We start from the raw sequence: 22427 nt of genomic DNA, 5'->3' as shown, positions 1-22427 counted from the left end.
GCGAATGCGTGTCTCTTTAGAAAAAAATGCCATAATAATCGTTTCAACTCGATTATAGTAGTTTGGAGATCGTTTGACCCAATAATCGTAATCACGATTATATTTCGATTAATTGAGCAGCCCTAGCGTGTGAACAGACACACTTGTTTGTCCTGGTTCCTTTCAGCTCACAGTGTTTTTCCTCTCAGACTGAAGATGAGTGATTCTGAGGAGGAAGAGGACAGAGCAGAGTCTCCAGGGTCCAGCTGTCTGTCTCTGAAGAGTGACCAGTCCAAAGAACCTCCTCCATTCTTCAGTAATGAACCTGGACCTTCACACACAAAGTAAGAGACCTGCTACAAACATGTGAAGCTCCAAACTCAATCCTCAGAGAATGAACCAGTGAATGATGTGTTCTGAATAAAAACTTGTTTGTGTTTGCAGAGGTCAGGACCAGAGACTGAGAGCAGAGTCTCCAGGGTCCAGCTGTCTGTCTCTGAAGAGTGACCAGTCTAAAGAACCTCCTCCATTCTTCAGTAATGAACCTGGACCCTCACACACAGAGTAAGAGACCTGCTACAAACATGTGAAGCTCCAAACTCAACCCTCTGAGAATGAACCAGTGAATGATGTGTTCTGAATAAAAACTTGTTTGTGTTTGCAGAGGTCAGGACCAGAGACTGAGAGCAGAGTCTCCAGGGTCCAGCTGTCTGTCTCTGAAGAGTGACCAGTCCAAAGAACCTCCTCCATTCTTCAGTAATGAACCTGGACCCTCACACACAAAGTAAGAGACCTGCTACAAACGTGAAACTCCAAACTCAACCCTCTGAGAATGAACCAGTGAATGATGTGTTCTGAATAAAAACTTGTTTGTGTTTGCAGAGGTCAGGACCAGAGACTGAGAGCAGAGTCCCCAGGGTCCAGCTGTCTGTCTCTGAAGAGTGACCAGTCCAAAGAACCTCCTCCATTCTTCAGTGATGAACCTGGACCTTCACACACAGAGTAAGAGACTGTTTCTACTGTGACCTGCTCTGAAGAGGATCTAGTTTCCTCTAGTGTGGCCCCTGCATTAGGACACAGCTTCATTGAAGTTGGTGACTAATCTCTCAGAATCACTCAAAGAGCTCAGACCTCCACCAAGTACCAACACGCTCCTTATGAAACCACTTTGAAATCCACTAGAGACTCATTTTGATTTGGATCTGCACCAAATTCCACACACTGGTAAACATCAGTCCTTTGAACATGTCTGTCAAAGAGGACCCCCCCCCCCCCCGATCTGGTTCACAGACCACAACCTTCCACCAGGTTCACTGGTAATCTGTGGTTCTTTATAATCCCACTAACGAACCAACCAACACACAAACATACTGGGTGAAAACAAAACCTCCTTGACAGAAGTGATGACAACCTGTGACTGTGACATGTGAGTTATCAGGAAATGTCTTCACAGGGAGAGGAAGAGGAGTGATGTTTCTGAGGAGGAGCAGTCGTCCTGCTGTGCTTTGTGTCAGGACGTCCTGAAGGATCCAGTTTCCACCAGCTGTGGACACTGGTTCTGCAGACAGTGCATCACCTCATACTGGGACCAGTCTGGTTCTTCAGGAGACTCCTCCTGTCCCCAGTGTGGACAAAGATCCCGAACAGGAGCTGGAGGTCAGACAGCCGGTCAGAGCAGCACTGTACATGTGTCTGCTGATGTCTTCACTTCTGACAACAGCACATGTGGTTTTATTTTGTTCCTTCCTACAGCATTAACATTTAACATCGTTAGAAAAGCTTTTATTTTCTGTAGTTTTTCTGTATCTGATGAAAACAATCAGCAGATTCTCAGATTCTCTGTCTCTGACATTGTTTTTTGTCTTTCAGCAGATCGTGGTCTGCAGGAGGTTTCAGATAAACATAAGCTCAGTCTGAGGAGGAGATATGAACATGTGACTGAAGGAAGTGATGCAACAGGAAGTAGAACCCTCCTCAAAAGGATCTACACTGAGCTCTACATCACAGAGGGACAGAGTGAAGAGGTTAATACTCAACATGAGGTGAGGCAGCTTGAGACGGCTTCCAAGAAGAAGATCCTCCACGACACTCCCATCAAGTGCCACGACATCTTTAAAGCCTCCACTGACCAGCAGAGCAGCATCAGAGTCGTCCTGACCAACGGCGTCGCTGGCGTTGGAAAAACCTTCTCGGTGCAGAAGTTCACTCTGGACTGGGCCGAGGGTTTAGAAAACCAGGATGTGGGTCTGCTGACTGTGCTTTCGTTCAGGGAGCTGAACCTGGTGAAGGACCAGCAGCACAGTCTCCTCACGCTGCTCCGTGTTTTCCATCCAGCGTTACAGAAGCTCACGGCTGAGACGCTCACTGTCTGTAAACCTTTGTTCATCTTTGACGGCCTGGATGAAAGCAGACTTTCTCTGGACTTCAACCACAGGAAGCGTGTGTCTAAGGTCACACAGAGGTCATCAGTCAACGTGCTGCTGACAAACCTCATCCGGGGGAATCTGCTTCCCTCGGCTCTCGTCTGGATAACCTCCAGACCTGCGGCGGCCAATCAGATCCCTCCTGCATGTGTTGACAGGGTCACAGAAGTACGAGGCTTCACTGACGCCCAGAAGGACGAGTACTTCAGGAGGAGATTCAGTAAAAAAAAGTTCTGCAGCAGAATCATCTCACACATCAAGACGTCCAGGAGCCTCCACATCATGTGTCAAATCCCAGTCTTCTGCTTGATCAGTGCTACAGTTCTGGAGCACATGTTGACCACAGACCAGAGAGGAGAGCTGCCCAAGACCCTGACTGACCTGTACTCACACTTCCTGCTGGTTCAGACAAAGAGGAAGAACAACAAGTACGGTGAGGGACATGAGACGACTCCACAGCAGCTGACGGAGGCTGACAGGGATGTTCTGCTGAAGCTGGGGAGGCTGGCGTTTGAACATCTGGAGGAAGGAAACATCATGTTCTACCAAGAAGACTTGGAGCAGTGTGGTCTTAATGTCATGGAGGCCTCAGTGTACTCAGGAGTTTGTACACAGATCTTCAGAAGAGAGTGTGTGATCTTCCAGAAATCAGTTTACTGCTTTGTTCATCTGAGCGTTCAGGAGTTTCTGGCTGCAGTCTACATGTTCCACTGTTACACCGAGAGGAACACAGAAGAAATCAAGAACTTCTTGGGAATATATGAGGACACAGAAGAACGCAACTACTACTCGGAAACAGATCAGGACACAGAAGAACTCAACTACTTCTCGGAAACAGATCAGGACACAGAAGAACGCAACTACTACTCGGAAACAGATCAGGACACAGAAGAACTCAACTACTTCTCGGAAACAGATCAGGACACAGAAGAACGCAACTACTACTCGGAAACAGATCAGGACACAGAAGAACGCAACTACTACTCGGAAACAGATCAGGACACAGAAGAACGCAACTACTACTCGGAAACAGATCAGGACACAGAAGAACGCAACTACTACTCGGAAACAGATCAGGACACAGAAGAACGCAACTACTACTCGGAAACAGATCAGGACACAGAAGAACGCAACTACTACTCGGAAACAGATCAGGACACAGAAGAACGCAACTACTACTCGGAAACAGATCAGGACACAGAAGAACGCAACTACTACTCGGAAACAGATCAGGACACAGAAGAACCCAACTACTACTCGGAAACAGATCAGGACACAGAAGAACCCAACTACTACTCGGAAACAGATGAGGACAGAGAAGAACTCAACGACTACTGGGGAACATATGGGAAAACAGACAGAACCTTCTCCCTGGATAACCTCCTGAAGAGAACCATGGAGAAATCCCTCACCAGTACAAATGGTCATCTGGACCTGTTTGTTCGCTTCCTTCACGGCCTCAGTCTGGAGTCCAACCAGAGAGTCTTAGGAGGCCTGCTGGGTCGGACAGAGAACAATCCAGAGATCATCCAGAGAGTCATCAACAACCTGAAGGAGATGAAGAGTGATGACATTTCTCCTGACAGAAGCATCAACATCTTCCACTGTCTGACTGAGATGAACGACCACTCAGTTCATCAGCAGATGAAACAGTTCCTGACGTCAGAGAACAGATCAGAGGAGGAACTCTCTGAGATCCACTGCTCAGCTCTGGCCTACATGCTGCAGATGTCAGAGGAGGTTCTGGATGAGTTGGACCTGAAGAAGTTCAACACATCAGACCAGGGTCGATGGAGACTGATCCCAGCTGTGAGGAACTGCAGGAAGGCTCGGTGAGTCCAGACATGATCAATAACATGTTCAATCAGTGGAGATGAGTCGTGTGTATGTGTGTGTGTAAGGGAGGTTATTGTATATACTGTGTTATATATATATATTAGGGCTGTCAAAGTCAAAGCGTTAATCTATGAGATGAATGTGCCCGAGATTAATGCGATAAAATATTTTACTGCAGTTAACGCAACTTTGTTTACTTCCGGTGTGCGGAAGAAAATTCAGCTCCTCGAGCAAGCTGCCAGCGTCGCCCTCACCGGTGACCACTGGATGTCAGTCAGCAATGACAATTACCTGGGTGTCACGGCTCATTTTATTGACAATGTACGGAAATTTAGATCTTTTGCATTGGAAGTAAAAAAAAACAGAGGCGCTATATACAGCGGAGAACTGTGCGGAGGAATTCCTCGACGCACTTCAAATACAGCCCGTCAAAAGATAAGTCCCGTCTGAATGAAAGCACAGCAAACTGCACAAGGACAGCAGGAAGGTCCGCTTGCTTCCACCCTGGCTCAGCACAAGACCAACATCTCGATGTTGATTTCACCGGAGCTGGCTAAACTGGAGAAGTTGGAGAAGCTACTTGAACCAGGCAGGCAACTCCACTCTTTCCGTCCTCTCATGTGCATTTTTTTTTATCTTCCTCGAACTGTGTGTGTGTGTGTTTGTGAGCATGTTCGTGTGTGTAGTACTACTCTGCGCTGCGCGGCGCTAGCTCCGGAGCTAACCAGGCTGCTAACTGGAGCTATTGGCAGTGGGCTATGACCAGTGGGAGCTAACTGCTCCAGCTCCCACTGCAGGCCTGCGCTGGGGCTCTAGCAGCCGGGCTTCGGTCCACCTGACTGGTTCAAAACGATATGGTTGCAAGATTGTATCTTCGTCTCCAGCACTCAAAACAGGTCAATCTGAGGAGGGCTGTTTTAGACAGGGTAAAAGGGTGCTGTTTTAAATGATCCCTGTGGTATTTTTACCAAAATATGTTTCAGACATTTCATTAAGACCCCAAGGAACCATATCAAGTGTGGTAAAATGGGCATACGATGGGACCTTTAGAGTAGCAGAGATCTTCCTGTTTTCCATGTTTGTTTGCACTTTAAGTTTTTGCACTTTAACATGACAGATTTGAATGTCAGTGCAGTTTACCAAGGCCACTTGTTATGCTGTTGTGTGTGTTGTTCAATGTTAAAGATGACAGTACCAATGGTGTCTTAAATACACATTTTTTTCTACCTTTTTCTTTCTTCCTAATCTGGATGTTTCACTGAAGAAAGACGCAGTGTTATTTTTTCCAAGGACATTGGTAATATTTTCAGCTGGGTTTTTTATTTATTTTTTACACAATTTATCAGACATGATATTTAACGACCTGGCTGCCACTTTATAGGTAGGTGTTATAGGCCTGAGCCTCTTTGAAAACACAACATTGTGTAAAATACAGGCTGTCTGAAGTGATTACTTGTTAATTTATAGGAATTAGTCTTCAGAAGAAAGACAAACTCTTAATCGCGATTAATCGCGATTAACGAATTTCAAAATGTGAGATTAATTAGTTAATTTTTTTTAATCTATTGACAGCCCTCATATATATATATATCATCAAACAGCTAGCACAGTGTGAGGAGACGATCACTCAATCAGTGTTTTGGATGAGAATCACTGACGGTTCCTTGAAACTGAAGTAGCAGAAAATATAGTTTCTTCTTCTTTCTTGTCAAACTAGAGTTCCCACCCTGCGTTTGTCCTCCACCACCAACCAGTGCAGTATCCGTCCCTCCAGGTTCCTGACATGTTGACTTCACAATAACATGAGGTCACTGTGACCTTTGACCACTGAAATCTAATCACTTTATTTTTGAGTTAAAATGTGAAGAAATCCCCTAAAGACAGACTTGAGATATCATGTTCAAGAGGCCATGAACATGTTCTGTGACCTTGACCTTTGACCTTTGACCACCTGAATCGAATGAGTTCCTCTGTTAGTCTGAATGAACGCTTGTACCAAATCTGAAAGGATTCTCTTGAGGAGTTTTTAACAAAAAGGGGATATACCAGGGTGAGAGTCACATGATCACGTTTTGTATGAATGTTGTGTTTTCTGATTTAAGTTTCACAGATTTTATATTTTCTTTAATTACAGACTCCGTGGTTGTCGACTCTCAGAGACTCAGTGTGAAGTCGTGGCCTCAGCTCTGAAGTCAGAACCCTCACATCTGAGAGAACTGGATCTGAGTAACAACGAGATGCAGGATTTAGGAGTTAAGCTGCTGAGTTCTGGACTGGAGAGTCCAAACGGTCGACTGGAGACTCTGAGGTCCTTAAATCCTTCTTCACTTTTCAGACTTTCTTTCTTATTGGGTCATTATTTATTTAAATTGTCTCAGTTCTGCTCTGCTCACTGTCCCTCAGTCATCTGTCCCTCACCCAGCCTGTCAGTCACGTCCACCTCATCAACTCCATTCACCTGCACTCACCTGCTCCTGATCACTGAGAAAGTGTCAGTAAATAACATGTGGACTGAGGCCGAGCACTCGTCCTCCTCAGGTTTTCAAAATAAGACACATTCTTATTGAAACACGTTGGACAGTTGATAAGTATAGAAACAAACAGGAAGTGACCTCAGGAGCCGTCTCTACTTTAAACAGTGTTTAATTAAGCAAACCTGCTCAGTGACCAACACACAGAGAAGAAGCTGATGAATGAAACAATGGTCCAACATGTCTGATCTGATATTTATCTTCAGGTCACAGACTTGACTGAGGTCAGCAGCATGTTGAAAGTCTGTGTTGACATGATGACGATCCAAAACAACAGGAGGACGCATTCTAATATTCATATTTCTTTATCCAGGTTGAAGAACTGCAGACTGTCAGAGATCAGCTGTTCTTCTCTGGCTTCAGCTCTGAGGTCAAACCCCTCTCATCTGAGAGAACTGGATCTGAGAGGCAACAGGCTACAGGACTCAGGAGTGAAGGAGCTGTGTGGTTTTCTACAGAGTCCAACCTGTCGACTGGAGACTCTGAGGTCAGTTCACTGACTGACTTTTGAAGATCTCATATATATAAAACAGCAAGTATACACAATTCATCTAATTTAATTCTAATTAAACATAATTCCTCTCCATACATAAGTTGAATCCATTCATTTGTTAATCTGTGACATTATGAATATTCAGCTACTTGTTAAAACACTGAGTTTAGTTCTGGATTTCCTAAACTGATCTGCAGGACAAAGACCGGGTCCAAATAATCTCTTTGTACTGAAACAGGACTTGTTTTTAGTCCAACATGTCTGATTTCATATTTATCTTCCATGTTATGAGTCTGTGATGATATGAATATGTGTCTGTTATTTTCACACATGAACTTTTTAATTGTAAGTTTAATTTACAGTTACGTTTTATTCTTTATCCAGGCTGGACAGCTGCAGTCTGTCAGAGATCAGCTGTTCTTCTCTGGCTTCAGCTCTGAGGTCAAACCCCTCTCATCTGAGAAAACTGGATCTGAGTTACAACAACCTGCAGGATTCAGCAGTGAAGGAGCTGTGTGGTTTTCTACAGAGTCCAACCTGTCGACTGGAGACTCTGAGGTCAGACATCATGTTTTAATGTTAAAGGTTCAGTGTGTAGAATGTAGTGACATCTAGTGGTGAAGTGTCATGTTGCAGCTGAAACCCCCCCCTTGTGGTAGTTTCAGTTGTAATAGAAACTCAAAAGGTTAATTTTGTTAATTTAAAGTATATAAATATAAATGTCTCATTATAAATTAAATGAAAGAAAACAACAATTGGTACAATTCAGATGAAACTAGTGAAAACATCTCTAGGATTCTTTTCTCTTCAGTTTCTAACAATGGATCCTTTCACCTGAATCTTCCACACTGGAGCTTTAAGGTCAAAGGTCAGAACATGTGTTCCTAACAGTGAACACTGATACTGAGCTGAGAGATGTTTGTAGAATGAGCGCTAAGGACAGAGTCAGGCTCGTTCACAGCAACAGGAACATGTGGGAACATTCAGACGAGGGGCGGAGCCAAAACACATATCTCCATGGTTACGTTAAGTTATGTTAAGTTACAGGTTCACTGTGAAGGAGTTGGTGACGTCTCCAGGTGTCGTACATGTGAACGCAGTCAACTTGTTCACGTGTAAGACTCCTGAACATGTCCAGCAAGATATTTAGAGACACCTAGTGGTGAAGTTACATATTACAAACAACTGAACCCGAGTTCACGAGGACTTTCAAGCTGTTTTCAGTCATGAACTCTGTAAAATAGTGTCTGGACATTTTCTGGAGTTTGACTTTCACATATGAAGAACGGGTAGAGAAGCAGGAGGCGGAGCCTGTAGAGTAGCAGGAGGCCGGACATGAAGTATAAATCCTGCTGTGGAAAGATCAGTGTTGTTGTTTACAGCTCATCCACACCGACGTCGGTCCTCATTTCCAGAAGATCTGGAATCTGCTGTTGTTTCCAAGTTGACGTCTTCGTCTTCTACGTGTACGGCTCCTCTTCTTCATCCTGAGATGTTTGTGTTCTTCCAGTTTCACGTCCATCTCACGTGTTTGTGTCCTCAACACGTCCACTCGCTCTCTGTGAATCCTCTGAATCCTATTCTCACATGGACTCACCCAGAAACTTTATTAGGAGGCTGCAGGAAAAGTTCCAGAAAATGTCCAGAACAACTTGACTCAGACTTCAGGTCTGAAAACAGAGACAGTGATGTTTAGTCAAAGTCCTGTATTTTCACACATGAACTCAGTTTAATTTACAGTTAAGTTTGATTCTTTATCCAGGCTGAATGGCTGCAGTCTGACAGAGATCAGCTGTTCTTCTCTGGCTTCAGCTCTGAAGTCAAACCCCTCTCATCTGAGAAAACTGGATCTGAGTGGAACCAACCTGCGGGACTCAGGAGTGAAGGAGCTGTGTGGTTTTCTACAGAGTCCAACCTGTCGACTGGAGACTCTGAGGTCAGTTCACTGACTGACTTTTGTAGATATCATATCTATAAAACAGCATTTATACACAATTTATCTCACTTTATTAAAATTTAATATAATTCTTCTTCAAACATAACTTGAATCTATTCATTAATTAATCTGTGACATTTTAAATATTCAGCTACTTGTTAAAACACTGAGTTTAGTTCTGGATTTCCTAAACTGATCTGCAGGACAGAGACCAGGTCCAAATAATCTCTTTGTACTGAAACAGGACTTGTTTTTAGTCCAACATGTCTGATTTCATATTTATCTTCCATGTTATGTGCTGACATGAATATGTGTCTGTTATTTTCACACATGAACTCAGTTTAATTTACAGTTAAGTTTTATTCTTTATCCAGGTTGAGGGTCTGCAGTCTGTCAGAGATCAGCTGTTCTTCTCTGGCTTCAGCTCTGAGGTCAAACCCCTCTCATCTGAGAGAACTGGATCTGAGTCTAAACAAACTGCAGGACTCAGCAGTGAAGGAGCTGCTTGATCTACAGCAGAGTCCAACCTGTCGACTGGAGACTCTGAGGTCAGTAGATGGTTGGAGTCAGTCCACGCTGCTTTCATCAGTATTTTACTAAACACAGTCAGGATCACAGATCCAGGGTCTGTGCTACCAAGCAGGATTTGTGGTTTTAAGGTTAACTTCAGTTTTAGTTTTTTCACTCCTACGAAGCTCGTCTACTTCTTAACGAGGTAAATCACCATGGTAACTTCTGATGAACGGCTGACCTGCTCCAGGTTAAGTTGGAGATCAACCCTTATAGAAGCTCCGCCCACTGACCACAGTGACTCTCCACTGTTGTGTGGTGCACACTCTCCTTAAAGGGACGGATAAGGGAAGTTTAAATCAACGTCTGGTTGGTTCAGTTGATCTCTAACTCACCCAGAACATCTCAATGTCTCCAGACTCATCCTGCCACCAAAACACCAGTGAGACAGTGTGTGTCCTCAGATCTCTGTCACAGCCCTGAGATCAGTGGGACTGAAGCCTCTCCTCATCACCATGGTAACCAGGAGCTCTTTATACAGAGCAGAACCTCAGCTGAGGTCCTCTGTCTCATCTGGTCCCAGTTTGTCAGAAGCAAATGTTCATCAACACACAGTGAAACATGTCTTCACCTGTAACAGCAGTACATCCACCTCTCAGGTGTCCACTCTGCACTTTGACATGCAGAGGACACACACTGAGCTCTTAGCGTGTTCATTCCAACACGTGAACATGAAGCAGAGAGGAAGCTGCTCCACCTCTGAACAGGACTGAAGTCCCTGCTGCTCTTTCTACTGGATGAGCTGCATCACTGACTCACAGCTGATGAAGTGAGTCTCTGTGACACTGATGTCTTCTTCTCTCAACAGATTGAGGGAGTGATCTTCGTGGAGCTGAGAGTGAAGAGGACAGTGTGTGTGGACGGAGGCTGAGCTGTGTCCTGAGGATCCAGAGGCTGAAGCAGCAGCAGCTTGTGTGTAGTCTCCCATCTACACAACCCCTAATCTGCATGTGTTTGTGAGATGAAGCCGGAGCACCTGGAGAAAACACGTGGAAAACATGCAGACTCCACACAGGAAGACCCATCTGAACCGGATTCAAACCAGCAACCTTCCTGCCCCGATTGTGTTTATTAACATGAAGAATGTGTTTATTGAAATGACACAACACAAGCAGAATATATAAACCCTCTATAAAGAGTCACATACAGTGTGTTTAAGTTTGTCTTTATTATTGTCCACCTTTGTCCCTCAGTATGTCTCCATGTGTGTAGAACCACCTTCTGTGTAGATGTTTGTTTATGATCTTAAAGTTCCTGGATTCACGTCACAAATTGATTTAGTTCAACACAAAGTTCAACACATTGAAATCACTTTGAGTTTAAAATCAGAGTTTTGTCTTTGACACAAAAGATCAAAACTCTGGACTATAAAATGGAACGTTTTAATTTCTGCATCAGGTGCAGAGCGTGGTGTCTTTTCTACTTTTGACCCACAGGTGGCGCTGCAGTATAACAGCAGCACATCCCAGTCAAAGCCTTTATATGCAGTCTATGAGTCAAACACATGGATCATTTCCTCTGTGACAAACCAGATGTAAAGAGAAGAAAAACATCTCAGAGAGAAAAGTTCTGTTTCTACTTGTCTCTGCTTTAATGCTCAATAAACATCCTTCCACCGACTTCACTGGAATCATGACTCAGCGTTTCTTTCCTCTTCAAACAAACAGGTGGAAACATCTCTTCCTTGGTGCAGGTAAAAGAACAAAATCACCAGTTTGACATAATGGAAACAGGCAGAAGAAAAGTGAATGAGACATTTACAGAATGAAGAAGAGTCGATGAAGAGCAGAGCATCTTTAAGTCTCTGAGGAAACTGTTTCATAAACATTTTACCATATTTAATAGAAAACTGACCCGAGGCCGTTTTATACAAACACTAACCCACTTATAAGGAAAAGCTTGTGATCATAATGAAATTCTACATCTGATCAATATGTCTCAATATAAACAGCCTGACAGCAGATCAATACATTTATTTTTGATTATTTATCAGTGGATTTAATTGAGAGAGAGAGAGAGAGTGTTCAAAACTCACATGTCATTAATACGGATATTAATTGACAATGCAGAGCTTCATAAATATTCCTCAATTTCTGAATGTGGATCAGAGAACATGTTAATGTCTTTTACTGCTTTTGAATCTGTTCACTTTCTTCACTGAGTTCAGATTCACTCTCACTCTGGATTCATGTGTTTAAATCCGTCTGAGAGAATCTGAAGCTTTTTGGCCCATTATAAAGAATCATAAACTCAGATTGTTTTCACCTTCCTGATATTCAGCTCAAACTTAACTTAGTAAGAAGATCAAACTTCCACGTCGTGGTCTACAAACCAACATTGACTTAGCGCTCAGCTGACATCTCACTCACAAGATGAACCTCTGATCACTCACATGGAATCTGAAAGATTCAAGAGGAACATTAAATCACAGAGGGGATTTCACCCCAGAGACAACAGAGGAATCTTTGAGATATTAGTTTTCTCTTTGTTATATTTCTTATTTCCAGCGGATCTCCTGCTGTGAAGGGAGAGGGAGAGGTTTCTGCTAACAAACAAACAAACAGCGATAAAAAAACAAGGAAATTATATCTTATATCTGAAGTGACTCATTATGTGAAATAAATACATTTAGTAGATTCACATGTAATTATATTAAGAACCCCCACCCCAGTTTAAATTTAAACTGGAAATAAAAATCAGAGTGATACATCTTTACTTTTTCAACTATCTCCTGGTTGTAAAATGGTCTTGGAGGCCAGACAGCCAATGAGAAGAGTCTGTTTTTGATTGGCAGCTTCAATCAACCAATGAGCGTCTACATCACGTACTGAGGGAAATTCATTAGAACCAAAGCTGCAACATCTCAGTCAGGAGATACGAGTTTGTAAAGAGCAACAACACAATTTAACACAAAGAGATTCGACTCATACATATTATGTCATTGCTCAAACGAACGAATTGAACCTAAACATTTTATATATTTAAAATAAACTGTTCTGTGTGGATTTAATCATCTCTGTGGTCCCGAGTCATTTTAATCTTCTTTATTATTATAGTTTATACTTGTAAATGTGTGTAAAGACGTTATTTCAGATTTATTTGGACTTGGGAGGAGTGAACCCACGACCTTTCGTAAAGTTCATGACCTTGACTGACTGTTTGCTGGAAGCTTTATCTTCCTGACTGTATCTGAATATGAGAATATAAAACATGATATTTGACACATGGATTGATGTGATTAATATTTGAGTTTATTTTAGAATATTAGGATAAAACTTTAGGAGAAACTATGAAAATATTTATATTTTACAGCGTCTCAGCAAAATTGTTCCACCTTCGCAGATACTGTCTCCTCCTGCTGGTGAAAAGAGAGCATTGCACACACAGGCAGAACCAACATTCAGTTTTAAAAGGATGAAAAATCTTAAATCTCTCAGGTGGATGAAGATAAATTATTATTAAGCTAAACGTGCATATATTAATATCATCAACGTGAACGATGGAAACAATAACACAGGAAAGTTCACATCTCAGCTGAGGGATAAAAAGACAGACGCGGCTCCGCTCCATAAAAATAATTTATTTACAGTGGCATGAATCATAAATTAACGAGTAGCATTGGCAGAAGCAACATTAGTGGGAACAGCTTGCATAAAGTGGTGTGAACGTCTGGACTTTTGCATAATAACACACTCACTGTGAGTAAAGAACTGAACCGACGACCTCCTGAAAACCTGCAGACACGGATCTGTGAACTCAGACTCTCTTCTCACACTTTGACCTTTTTGCTCGGAAATATCATTTTACTGAGAAACACCTCAAATCAAACTGGTCCTAAAAATATTTTGAATATTCTCTAAAAACATTACAGCACAAAAGAAATATTACAGATTTCATTTTTGGATTAAATTTATAGATTATTGTATTCAGGACACATCTTCATTTTTACATTTGTTTGGAGCTTTTTCTGAAAATCTGTGATGCTGATATTCATCCCTCCACAAAACGGTTGTTAAAGTGAAATCTCAGAAACCACATGAGAGCATTTTGACTTTCCCTCTAAGCTGCAGTAATATTTTCTAATTTTGTGCAATGTGGGAGGATTTCATATCAGAGATGTGTGTTTTATTTTGGCAGAACTAGAATCCTGCAAAATCCAGATAGAGATAAACTGATGTAGCTCCAGCAAAGGTAAAAACAACAAACTTAAAGACTTTTCATTACAAAATGCGATAAAAAAGCATTGTTATGAATTCGAATTAATTCGGTTTGTGTCGTTTCTTGGGAGAGAAGATTCAAATTCCTGGTTGTGTAATTTTTACATCTACAGTATGAAGTGTGACACATACAACAACCTGCAAACTTTACAGTTACACACCAGCCAACCACAGAGCTAAGGCCTTATGCTACGTGTTTAGCATCTTCAGGTACATTCATGCATTACAGTATTTTGCAATTGATCACACGTGTTTCTATGAATAGAGAGAGTAAGAGAAAGAAATAGTGTATCAGTCAGAATGAGTTTACATTTATGAGTTTGTAAAATCATTCGTACACATAACAAATCCACGTGTGTCGTAGTTCCAGTGAGTTTTACAAGCTCATGTGAGCGAGCACCTTTTAAATCGGTTCAGTTCAAGTATCCTCACGATGTCTGAGGTCCAGTCTGTGACTTCACGTCTTTCTTACACTTGAAATAAAAGATGGACGACGTAGTAGCTCAGAAAAGTGAAGCCAAATCCCCTCTATCGCCCCCTGGTGACCTCCCCTCCTCCATGTTAGCAGATGGGAAATGGACCAAACTAATGAGCCAAAGTACTTAGTATGTTAAATACATTTTTCTGTTAGTTTAGCTAGTTTTAATTACGAGTCACGACTTTGGCTTCAAATCAGGAGAAACATGGTCTGTCTTTATTTGCAGTCGACGGTTCAGGGGCACGAAGAGAATGTGTCGTCGTTCAAAGATCGCAGCCGACACACAACAAACCGACACACAACTTTCTCCTTCAGCTTGTAATTCAAAGGTGAGTCCTGCCAGTGCGTCGCCACCACGAAGCCTCATTTCAAATAAGAGTTTTTATTAGTTTCACACACACAAGTTGTGTCGAGGCAAAGCTGCTTCGGAGGCAGAAATGTTCACAGTGGAAAAACATCTCAGTGGGCGGAGCCAACGCACAAACAACAGGATGGAGTTCAGCGGCGTTTACTCACGGACGCCATCTTAGTTTAGAGTGTTAGCATTTGAAGCGATGGTGGTTTTGTTAGTCATAAACCGCAGGAATCTGAATTTTGACCTGATGATGAAACAGCCGAGAAGCCGTGTGATTCAGAACCAAAGCGTCCGACCAGGAGAAAAAAGAAATATTACGTGTATTTGAAAAACAATCTGCTCTTTAACCAGAAAGCTTGGAGTTGCTAATGCTAATGCTAGCCAAGTCGCCCACTGAGGTTTTCACTCAACCTGTGAAATGATTTCTCTTCTGCTGCTTTGCTTTACCACTCTGGGGAAAATGTATTTTTTTTATAAATCTAAGTATGTACACTATCTATACACATTTACCTTCATTCAAAAAGTCATTAGACGGGGATACAGCTCCCCAGTAACTACAGCAGTTGAAATATATTAATTATATTAAAATCGACATCAAAATGTACCATTCTGAAGAGATTTCATTTTGAAGAAAGATATCCTTGATTTTTCTTTTTCATGTCATACAAATAATCTCTCTAAAAATTTTCTTCAAAACTATAAATATCTTTTTTTTAAATATTGTTTTTTTTCCAGAAACGTCTAATTTGACGTCTTTCAGTCGGGCTCGAAAATAGAACCATAAATGTTAAAATCAAGAGGTTTTGTTTATGCTTGTCGATCGTTCACTTCTCCAGTGTCAATCTGGGAACTGGTTTCAGTCTCTCGCTCTCACACACACACACACACACACACACACACACACACACACACACACTTACACACACAAACACACACACACACACTGCTTCAGAGACTTGAGAGACCCACAGGTAAAAGCTTAGGAATACATTCATCTGATCAGAGCACATGCTAACAGCAAAACCTGTCTCTGTTTGTATTTCAGTGTTTATCGTGCTTCCTTTTATTTTGAAAAGAATATGAAACGTTTTCTTAGTTAAAACCCAGTGTTTAGTCGACATTAACTTAAAAATGAAGGAGTTAGTGAAGATTATAATGGATGTTCTGCTTTCGTTTCATCCGACTCCAGCTTGAATCCGAATTTCCAGACACATGTAAATTATCTCATAACTTAGGAATGAATCATAAAAACCTGAATGTGCTGTGACAATGTGATTCTTCAGTTTGTGTGTTTGCTGTTAGGATGGCTCAGACCGCAGCTTCCTTATAAAGTCTGATCTTCTGAACGAGCCGAAGTGAAGTGGATGCAGCTCAGAGGGTTTTTACATCATGTCCTTCACGAGTGAGGGGGGGGGGGCAGTGTTTCCATCCCACTCCTCGTTTCTTCATGAGCTGAAGCTGGTGTTTCTGACCCCTGACCTCAGCAGGGGTCAGCAGAAGTTCTGTGAGAGGCAGAAAATCAAAGACAGAGAATAAATCAGGTCACGTTTTTATTTGAAATCAAATAATCAGACTGGTTCCATGAAAGCTTCTGTTCAACCGTAAATAACACGATGTCGAGGTTATTAAAAAATATGATCTTTTCTTACAGAACTGGTGTCATCGTCTTGCGTCAGCTCCTGACACAGCTGCTCCAGGATCAGGCTGTTGTCACTCACCTGTAATCAGAATCAGAAGAATCAGAATCAGAAGTATTTTATTGCCAAGTACGTTCACACATACAAGGAATTTGCTCTAGTAATTGGTGCAAACAATGAACATAGAAACATAAAAACGCAATAAATACAACATGCATAGGAGAGCAATAAAAAATGGGAAACCAGTATATATTTACTCACTGTTTACTTCTTATTTACTCACTTTTTACCAATATTTATACAAAGTAACATTTATTTTGAGATAAACATTTCTGAATAAAAATATATAAAAGATAAAAGATATAAAAAGTGAAGTAAAAAAGTGAAAAGCTAAATGCAAAACAGTGAACAGTGTCATATTGCAATATGCAATGTAATGCAGTATAATATAATATGATATGATATAATGTGTTAATTTAACACATCCTAGAGGTGTGGGGGTGGAATAAAAGTCAAAGTCAGGGGAGTTCATGCTGCCTATAACACAATCATAAGCAGCATGAACACAACTGCTGAATTACACCCAAATACTAAGGATGACAACTGAGGACATGTCAAGAGATACATTTCCTATATGTTTTTTTTTACATTTTTCAATGATTTGACATTTATTGGCCACATGTTCCAGAAAAAAGGGTCTATTTGTGTTATTCTGAGCTAAAATGGGTGTGAAAACAAATTTCCCCTAAAATGCACTTGATTTAACCAACAACTGTCTTTAGAAAATTCGATTAAAAACACAACACAAACAATGAATTTGCTGCTTTAGTTGAGGAATAAAAAAACAGGAAACACAAGTTTAACTCCGAGAAGCAGATATGATCATAATGAATCCAACAGTCGAAATGAAGCAGTGAATCCTCACTCTCTCACCTGCTCTGTGCTCATGGAACTCATCTGTCCTGACATCTGGCTCATGTTGCCACCGCTGCCGGACAGGACTCCCAGGTTCATGCCGTGGTTGTTGCCGTTGTACATTCCTGCGTTGGGTTGTGTGGAGAACTGGGACTGGGACTGCTGTGGGTACACACTGAGAAGAAGAAGAAGACTGATCAGATCCCTGCTGCTGAGACGCATGTTCCCGTGAATCCTGAATCTGGTTCTACCTGTTGCTGGTGGAGATGTTGGCCGCCTGGGACCACCCGTTGAGGTCTGTGCTGGTCTGGTAGCTGGGGGGTCCTCCCTGGTTGGGACCCTGGGGTTGGGGTTGGCCCTGGCTCTGCAGCAGCATGGGGCTCTGACCCTGCCCCATCCGGGGGGACAGCAGGGGGCTCTGGGGGGTCGCGGCCCCACAGGAGAAGCCCGACACCGGATCCTGGTGCTGCTGCTGCTGCTGGCTCATCCCTGGAGAAGGAAGCAGGTGAACGGGTCAAAGGAGATGGGACAGATGGTTGTATCTGAAATTCAGATGATTTGATTCTACACTTCTTGTTTTAGACACTTCCATCTAAAGCACGAAGACAGATGTTTGAATGACGCATTTATGTATCTGCAGATCAGCAGCAGTTAATATGTATTTTTCCTCCACACTTTGACTTCAATGATTAAAAACTGGCACCAACAGGAATGTGAAGATTTCGTGTGCAGTCAGAACTCTCCACCAGGTGGCGGTCTAGTCTGTACTGGATCGTAGGAACGGGATGTGCAGAGATCAGTTACTCGTGGGGAATTATCCGATTCAACATTATTGGACAATTTGGAGCCTCAACATAAATGATCTAGTATCTAAAGACAAATTATAGAAACTGAAAAAGTGCTTGAATGCATTAACACCACGGTAACAGAACAGGAACATTGTGAGGGTCACCAGTAATCTCTATGAGTGCGTGTATGGCTTGTAGATTGTTTCCTCTCAGATCTTTAACAACAGGACAGACTCGACTTCTGAAAAATCTCTATTCTACAGGAACAGGAAGTAGAATCTCTACGACACCGACAGACGCATGAGGTCAACAAACAGAAAAAAGGAGACGGAAAGAGAAGATTTCAGTTTTACCAAATCCACCACAGTTATTTTCCTGACTGGGTGGAATTAGAACAATCTCAAGGAAACTTTGTGGATTTCCACACAGACATTTTTTTCATGCAGCCAATCAACTTGATTTCAACAGATATTATATTTCACGAGCCACCACCCAGAGTCAAACCCAGACTCCCATCATGTACCTGAGCTGCTGAACTGGAAGGCACTGTGCTGAGCCGGCGGACTCATTACCCCCCCGCCGTACTGCCCGCCTACATTTCCCATCATGCCCTGGCTACTCAGATGTCGGCTGGGGGAGAGGGAGGAGGAGAAGGGGCTGGAGGAGGAGCTGGGATGAGGAGGTGGAGGAGGAGAGGGCAGGCCGGTACCGTAGCTGGAGGCCGGGTAGGGGAACTGCTGCGGGTTGCCCTGCGGGAGACGCGGGTTGGTGCCGCCGATGGGCATGGGCGTGGGCGCCGCCCCCCCGCTGGGCATGCCGAGGCCCTGGGTCCGCATCATCATGGCCCGCTGGTGGTGCAGGTGCTGCTGCTGCTGCTGCTGCTGCTGCTGCTGCTGCTGCTGCTGCTGCTGGCGTTGGCGCAGGTGGTTGCTGAGGTACTCGCGCTGCCGCTGGGCGAGCATCTGGGCGTTGAGCGTTCCCTGGAGGAGGAAACACGGAGAGGGATGACCACGCCGTTCAATGGAACCAACACAAACCCCTCCCCACTGATTTAATACCATTATCGTTTCACTACTAATATTAGGGATGGGGTAAAAAATCGATTCTGTTACAAATCGCGATTCTTGTGAATGACGATTTTAAATCGATATGCTGCCTCCCAAATCGATTTTTTTTTTATTTAAAAAAAACAAAAAACATATTTATTGGTTTATACCTGGGGGGATATATTGGGGGAGCAACATCACCCCAGAGCATGTTGACCAGCTCTTGTTTTTGCACAAGAATCTAAACATACCCAAGCACTAGCTTTGCATCGCCTACATGCAAACAACAATAGCCTACTTCTTGTTTATTTCAAAGTTTATATTTTAAGTAAACTTTTATTCATTCTATTTAATTTACCTTTTATTTATTGTTTAAAAGTAGCCTAAGTGGCTTACATTTCTTAATCTGTCAGTTTGTGTGCAGTTGACAGGGGCTATACAATAATAGGGCACATTTTTATTTATTGTCTCTATTGGCTGCCCAGCAGTCATTAAGTTAATGTTAATATTTGAAATAAAACTGGTAAAGCTCTAAGTGAATTTGACTGTGTTGTATTTGAAGGAATGATTCAACATTTTTCCATGGTCCAGTATTTAAAAAAAAAAAAAATAACCAAAAGAAATCCCAGGAAATCGTAATATCGAATCGCAATACATATCGTATCGCCACCCAAGTATCGTGATAGTATCGTATTGGGAGGTCCCTGCCGATTCCCGTCCCTAATAAAACTAATACAAACCAATGCATGAATAATGAAGAAAAAAGTCAGTATGCACGTTAAATAGTAATATATCTATAATCAGGATTCATACACATTTTGACCAATGGATTACCGTGACTTTTCAATAATTTTAAACCAAATTTCGAAAAAGTGACAAAATGTAGTATTCATACAGTATACCTTAAATGACACAAACCCAAGTATGCCTGCTTATATTTTTAGCGTATTTCTTTAAAAGCATTTGAATTATTTAAAACATTTAAAGCATAAATGAACGACATGAAAATATGAATATAACAAATGTCCATGACTTTTAGAAAAAACTTTTGGGAGATTATTTTTTCCCGTGACTTTTTCAGGTCTGGAAAAACACATTTTAAAATTCCATGACTTTTCCATGACCGTACGAACCCTGTATAATATATCTATGTTTTTTTTTGTCATTTTAGGTTTCAATTAGTTATTCGATTAAGTTTTTCAGCTGTTATATCGAGCTCGACAGCTGAGGATTGTGATTGGTCGGCACAAACTCCAGATGATGACATCAGTGCAAGATGGCAGCAAGATATTTTGGCTTAATTTTTGTACAACAGATGTATCGTCCATCTATATCAACAATCTATCAGCAAACATACAACACACAGTCAATGAGTTACCATGGAAACACATCATCTACACCCACTGACCTGGTTTGGTACATTAGACCTTAGAGGTAGATTCATGTTGGAGACTCCACTCATCTGGTTCCCCCCCGGCTGACGGTTCTACAGGGAAATAACATAATAAATAATAATAAATAACACAGTCGTTATTACTCTCATGTTTGAAAAGTGAATCCACGTGAATTCAAAGTTTGTGGTCACGTTCTGCTCAAAGGTTCTGTTCACTTTTTATCGGCCCTCGGGGTTTCTGCAGATTTAAGACCTTTTAAGATCTATATCAAGTACAAATATCAGAAGGAATATCAGAGCCCGAGAATCACTTCCTCATACCTGAAGATGAATAATCCTGCAGCACATTATCCCTCAAACTACACAGACGGAGACAGAAGCTATTTAAAGTCTCTCCCACTGACAAGCGAACTGAGAACCAAACAAATACAAGACTATTTAAGGTCTGAAATTCAGATGATTCGATTCTACAAGTTTTGTTTTAGACACTTCCATCTAAAGCACGAAGACAGACGTTTGAATGACGCATTTATGTATCTGCAGATCAGCAGCAGTTAATATGTATTTTCTCTCCACACTTTGACTTCACTGTTTCCAAACTGGCAGGAATGTGAAGATTTTGTGTGCAGAAGTCAGAACTCTCCACCAGGTGGCGGTCTAGACTGTAATGTATCGTAGGAATGGGCTGTTCAGAGATCAGTCACTCGTGGGGAATTATCACATTTCAACATTATTGGACAATTTGGAGCCTCAACATAAATTAACTAGTATCCAAAGACATGAACATATGCAGAAACTGAAAAAAGTACTTGAATGTATAAACACCACGGTAACAGAAGAGGAACGTTATGAGGGAAATACACAAACGTGTGTGTTAACAGCCAGGAACATAACGTACAGTCGAGCAGTAATCTCTATGAGTGCGTGTATGGCTTTGTGTGTGTTTAAGTGCACAACACTTATGCATGTGTGTTGATTGTTAAGTGGAGTTGCTGATGAAGGCAGCGAGCTGAAACACGTCTGTTCCTCTCTGGCTGCTGCTGCTGCCGTCGAGTTTAAACCCGATGAACCCGGTCGGCGTCACCGTTCGCTCTCCAGCGCCGGGCGTGAGAAGAACAATGTGTGTGAGCTTCATGTGGAGGCGGCTGCAGAAAGAGAATCTCAGCACGGAACAATCACACCATCTTTTTCATGCTAATGAGGTTTGGCACTTATCAAACAATCGTGAGGATCCACTTTTCAATTTCTTAACAAAAAAAAAAACAATCCGTCTATTATCTACGCCGCTTATCGCCTTTGCGGTCGCAGGGAAAGCTGGAGCCAATCCCAGCGGACGATGGGTCTGCATCACATCTCCAGGAGGTTTGGAGTCTCCAATTAACCAATTAGGTTAATTAACCCCGTGCAGAACCCAGAGAACGAGCAAAGCAAGAGAAGTGAATTTACTCTGTGGACAGATTGAGACGATCGGACAGAGACGATCATTTAAACAAGTAGGAATCAAACCCAATGACGTCTCAGCAGACAGTCACAGGTGCATGTGAGGGTCTGTGTCCCACTTCCATAGGTCAGAGGTCGATCAAGCATCACAGAACTGAGAGAGGGGGGGATTCAACACGTGACCTACCAGTTGTGCCACGTGTTCAATGGAACCAACACAAACCACTCCACACCGGTTTAATCCCAATATCGTTTCACTACTATTATTATTATTATTACTACAACTTATAAGGAAATTAGTTTAACACGCTTTTTCCTTTATGAATGGTTGCAAGGGTTTACTGTATAAAACTCATTCAAAACTAATGCAGGAATAATGAAGAAAAAGTC

The 22427-nt window shown here is 42.1% G+C and overlaps 3 protein-coding genes and 1 long non-coding RNA gene across 7 annotated transcripts in view; 3 read left to right on the top strand and 1 right to left on the bottom strand.

The window, feature by feature from the left end:
• The first annotated feature begins 593 nt into the window (after positions 1-593).
• LOC133018200 (protein NLRC3-like) lies at positions 594-6849 on the top strand. Its single transcript, XM_061084518.1, has 6 exons — positions 594-601; positions 868-981; positions 1433-1635; positions 1849-4234; positions 6373-6518; positions 6833-6849. Exons 1-6 carry the CDS (start codon positions 594-596, stop codon positions 6847-6849), a joined length of 2874 nt encoding a protein of 957 aa, XP_060940501.1.
• LOC133017784 (ribonuclease inhibitor-like) lies at positions 6616-9250 on the top strand. The gene is made up of 3 exons (XM_061083973.1): positions 6616-7256; positions 7647-7820; positions 9025-9250. The coding sequence occupies exons 1-3, from the start codon at positions 7003-7005 to the stop codon at positions 9209-9211; spliced, it is 615 nt and encodes a 204-aa protein (XP_060939956.1). The 5' UTR covers positions 6616-7002; the 3' UTR covers positions 9212-9250.
• Positions 9251-9587: 337 nt separating this feature from the next.
• On the top strand, positions 9588-11388 carry LOC133017785 (uncharacterized). The gene is made up of 2 exons (XR_009682787.1): positions 9588-9746; positions 10577-11388. It is a non-coding gene; the product is annotated as an uncharacterized LOC133017785 (long non-coding RNA).
• A 1945-nt stretch (positions 11389-13333) lies between these two features.
• The window catches only part of LOC133017779 (nuclear receptor coactivator 2-like), a 48480-nt gene continuing 39386 nt past the window's right edge, over positions 13334-22427 (bottom strand). For 3 of the 4 annotated variants that reach the window (XM_061083965.1, XM_061083964.1, XM_061083966.1), the window contains 6 exons: positions 20613-20690; positions 18682-19138; positions 17622-17859; positions 17389-17545; positions 16468-16536; positions 13334-16320 (listed from right to left, as the gene is read on the bottom strand). In XM_061083965.1, the coding sequence (XP_060939948.1) occupies positions 16309-16320; positions 16468-16536; positions 17389-17545; positions 17622-17859; positions 18682-19138; positions 20613-20690 (1011 nt within the window). In that variant the 3' untranslated portion in view covers positions 13334-16308. The remainder of the gene's footprint in view (positions 16321-16467; positions 16537-17388; positions 17546-17621; positions 17860-18681; positions 19139-20612; positions 20691-22427) is intronic. The other variant, XM_061083967.1, reaches the window with a different exon arrangement.

This window comes from Limanda limanda, chromosome 13, assembly GCF_963576545.1.
Source record: "Limanda limanda chromosome 13, fLimLim1.1, whole genome shotgun sequence".
Classification (NCBI taxonomy): Eukaryota; Metazoa; Chordata; class Actinopteri; order Pleuronectiformes; family Pleuronectidae; genus Limanda; species Limanda limanda.
Note: the sequence above shows the minus strand (reverse complement) of the source record. Positions and strands in the feature narration are given on the sequence as shown.